This window comes from Plectropomus leopardus, chromosome 24 (genome assembly GCF_008729295.1).
Source record: "Plectropomus leopardus isolate mb chromosome 24, YSFRI_Pleo_2.0, whole genome shotgun sequence".
Classification (NCBI taxonomy): Eukaryota; Metazoa; Chordata; class Actinopteri; order Perciformes; family Serranidae; genus Plectropomus; species Plectropomus leopardus.
Genome location: NC_056486.1, coordinates 14590835 through 14594988, shown reverse-complemented (window position 1 = coordinate 14594988; position 4154 = coordinate 14590835). Strand labels below are relative to the sequence as shown.

Below are 4154 nucleotides of genomic sequence, written 5' to 3'. Positions count from 1 at the left end.
GTACTAAAACTATATTTTTTGATAGCTATAGTTAATTGGCAGATTAATATCCAACATCTAAATACTTAAATAATACTTTGAAACTTTAATACTAAAGTAAAATATGATGCACTGCTAAAAATCCTAGTGGTCCTCAACCTTAAAAAACTAAGCACCTGTTCAGGGCACCTTGTCATGTTTCTCTGTCGCTAGCAGCTCCTTCAAAAAGACATTTCTCCTCCAGACTTCTCTCATTGTTTTTTTTGTTTGTTTCAATAGCTGGTCGAGGCCCAAAGAGGTCAAATTTTCCAATATTTTGCCCAAAAATAGCAAAGACAAGTGAAAGTCAATACACATTTTTCTACCAGAACTTTGTGTTTCTGTTTTTCCTCCTTCTGAAGTTGGAAAACCACTGGGCTAAACAGTATATACATTTTGTTTTTCCTAAAGAAAAACATAAATAACTGTTCAAAAAAAAAGCTCCATTTAAATTTCAGACAGCATAGGCTGATACAAGGAGAGACTTAAAAAAACAGTTTTGGATCTGACCTCCAGATACTTTCAGATTTCCCCAGTCTTTTCTTTTCTCCTGTCTCCCTTCTTCTCTATATATAACTATTGCAGCAGCTGCAAATACACTGGTAGTGATGTGTCAAGATGAGAGGAGGAAAACAGAAATCAAATATGAAAAAGGTCACATTCAGATTTGTAGGTTTTAGACAGAATGTTTCAAGGATTTATTTTCCTTTTATCTTTCTTGCTTTATTGTTGCTTTTTTCCCTTGGGGGTAAAATTATTATTTTTTTTAATCTTACCTGTCTTTCAAATGACTAACAACTCTGACATTTGCTCCTGTTAAAAGGTCTTCTTGATTATTCACGCTTTAAAAGTAACTTGAATTGGAATCAAGCATTTAGGTGTTTATTACTGTAGAAAAAGGTGCGCTCAAAGCCAATTGCACACATCTAAGCCTGATAAAAACTATTAAAAGCAACTCATAAATCAGTCATATGTAGAAAAGGAATAATTATTTATTTAGATTTAGATTTCACTTAATTGTCAGAAATAATTCTGAAATTTGTCTCGCCTCTCAGGATGTCAGCTGTTTCACAAACAAACAAAACTTAAAAAAAAAAACAACAAAATTATACGGTAAACACTACAAATCACCACAGGCATGACAAAAAGTGGGTGCTGAGCAAAATATAACTCATGAATTATTACGTTCAGTGTCTACAAACCACACACGTCGAGTATATTCACGGTGTCGCTAAGGGAACAAATCAAGGAAACCAATCAAATCTGGAAAAAGTTTCTTTTTAATGACAGCAAACGATATGATAAATCAAAAACATTGATGCTGTATCGGTCTCTTTCTGTGCATAACCTTTATGTATTTATTTTAAAGTTTGAAGCTTTTATTATTTTCCAAAGCCAGAAGTACACAGACCAATAGGCTATGTCTGAATTTCCCATTTCCCTCCCTCACTGAGCTGCTTTTCCAATGTCCCCACTGGGAAAATGATCCCTTATCTTATCTCATCTTATCTTAAATGACAAAACATCGAAATAAAGACATTTTAGGACCAACTTTTGACTTTAAATCATACCGGACTTGTTTTAAGCTGTAAATCTCCATCCTTCTTCCTCTCCCTTCACTTTGAAAAACGTAGTTAATTTTTTAATCATCATTGTAAACACAAAAAAAAAAAAAAAAACACGTGCACGAACTGACAAAGGCGGACACGCGTATTTATTTATTTTTCTCCCCATCTTTTATCATGCACACATCTCTGCTTTCCCTTTGCCCACTACTCCCACGGGAGGGAGAGCGCTTGAGGGCTGAGGGGCGTGAAGAGAGAGGGAGGAGGTGTGTGTTTGTGAGTGTGTGTGTGTGTGTGTGTGTGTGTGAGAGAGAGAGAGAGAGAGGGAGAGAGAGAGAGAGAGGGGGCGGCGTTAGACAATACCATTCCTCAAATATATTCCATCCCCTCCGTCCCTGAAGTGAGCCTTTATTAGTCGGGATCGTTTGGATCTTATCTCGCATATGACACTCGGTGGAAGAAAGACTAGAGGAGAACAGAGAGAGGGGATTATCTGTCAACTGCCTTCCGATCCGCTCCATCCTGACACGGGAGAGCCGCGCTTATCTCGCCCCTTTATCCCCATCTTCCACAGGCGGATGGACCAGTAGCCCCGGCTGCACTTTCTCCACTATCTGCCCATCTCTTCTATTGTCTCTCCATCGCTGGGATCACAGGGGGGGGGGGGCCCTGATCCCCGCCCACATCATTTTTATCGTCTTTTTTTTTCCTTTTAATCGACTAATCATCTGTAAGACTTGAGGACTGTTCCGATGTGCAGAAACATTTCCCTGCTTGACGTTTGACCCCCCCCGCGCGATTCCCATGTCGCAAGTTTCAACCTCGAAAAAAAAGTACAATTAGTTTCTTTTTTAAAAATTTCATTTAATTTTCCGTGAAGCTGAAGGTCCGTCTCCCGAACATCTGATGGTTGTTGCGGTGGAATATGAGTTAATTTGGAGTTGAGGCTCCGCGCAAGAGCGATTTCAAGTTCTTTTCCACAAGATTTTGCCTCCCAACTCTTTATCAAGGTGAGTCCCAAATTTGGATTTTATTTTATTTTTTTATTTTTTTTTTTTTACAGTCAGTTGAAAAATTAGTTTTTAAATGTTTGTGTCTCCATCAGCTATTTTTTTCTATAGCTGTTAACTCGTTTTCTAAAAAGCACAATAGCGCCAGTGATTTCATGTCCAGCAGATGTCAACATTATTTTTCCGTCTTATGCTTCCATGCTGTCAAGTCACTGTGGCCTCAGCCAAGCAGATGTGTTCATCACACTGTGACAGATGGCCGATTCTGATTATGTTAATTCACAAAAAAGGAGTTTTTTTTTCATCTAAAACTTGCATTATTCCTTTTTAGGTATTAACGAATAAAAAAGAATCGTGTGTAAACAAAATAGGACAAGTCAAACGCGTTACTGTGTATGTAATTGTTCGCCTCTTTTTTTAGACTTTAATACATGAACCATTAGAAGGAAATTTCCAGGCATTTATTATTTATAGAGTTTAATGTTATTATGCAACAAACGTAGTCTGCATTTGGATTTATGGGGGGGCCCTGGCATCCAGACAGGCTCCCGCTGTGGGATCTGTCATGCTGGGGCCTCGGGGTGGTAGAAAACACTAAAAACAATTACATTTAATTGACATTTTGTCATTATTTTTGTGAATTTCGATCGAGAAGAAAACGCACATTTTTGGATTATAATTTTAAATTATTTCTAATACAAATTCAAGTGCAGTTTACCTTGGGTTGGGATAAAAACAATGTTTTTAACAGTTGTTTTTGTCCACAGCACAGGTTCTTAAGGAGGAGCGAGTTTCAACACCAGAGAATAAAAATGATGCTGAGCCCGGACCAGGCTGAGGCGGACCTCTCCTGGACTCAGTCCGATCCGGAGACGATGCTCAATGGCCTCAAGTCGGCCGGCTGCACCTCAGACGAGCCGGCGGAGGGCGAAGAGAGGGCCAAATGCAAAGCCGACCAGCCCCTGAGCAGGGAGGAGAAGAGGAGGAGGCGAAGGGCCACGGCCAAGTACCGCTCGGCCCACGCCACCAGAGAGAGGATCCGGGTGGAGGCGTTCAACGTGGCCTTCGCGGAGCTGAGGAAATTACTCCCCACCTTGCCCCCGGACAAGAAACTCTCCAAGATCGAGATCCTCAGACTGGCTATATGCTACATCTCCTATCTCAATCACGTGCTGGATGTCTAAAAGAGAGAGACAGGAATGGTTTGGTTTGGGTTGATTGGACTCAAGCGCGTGCAGGGCGTCAGTTGGGTATGGCAAGGTTGGCAGCTGGGGTCGACTGATGAGGGGGATTTTTAAAGCAGATGTTTGTAGGCCTAAAGCTTTTTACAGCTGATATTTTGTTCTGACATTAAAATTTGTTTATTCCTGGGTGAAAAAAATAGTGCTGAACTTTTTTTCTCCCATGAGAAAGTCACAAAATAAAATATTAACCCGAATGAATCAATGCAATATATTTTTCTCCCAGTTGGAATAAAATCGTTAATATAAAATGACAATAACAATCTAACACCGGTGTCACCAGCTCCCATCAACCTTTTATAGTTAATATATTAATTCCC

General features: G+C 39.7%; 1 protein-coding gene across 1 annotated transcript; it reads left to right on the top strand.

Moving 5' to 3' along the window:
• Positions 1-2559: 2559 nt before the first annotated feature.
• On the top strand, positions 2560-3777 carry nhlh2 (nescient helix loop helix 2). Its single transcript, XM_042512873.1, has 2 exons — positions 2560-2593; positions 3366-3777. Exon 2 carries the CDS (start codon positions 3406-3408, stop codon positions 3775-3777), a length of 372 nt encoding a protein of 123 aa, XP_042368807.1. The 5' UTR covers positions 2560-2593; positions 3366-3405.
• The last annotated feature ends 377 nt before the right edge of the window (positions 3778-4154 follow it).

Coding starts and splice junctions, on each gene's coding strand:
- nhlh2 (XM_042512873.1), top strand. CDS start 3,406: ATGATGCTGAGCCCGGACCAGGCTGAGGCGGACCTCTCCTGGACTCAG.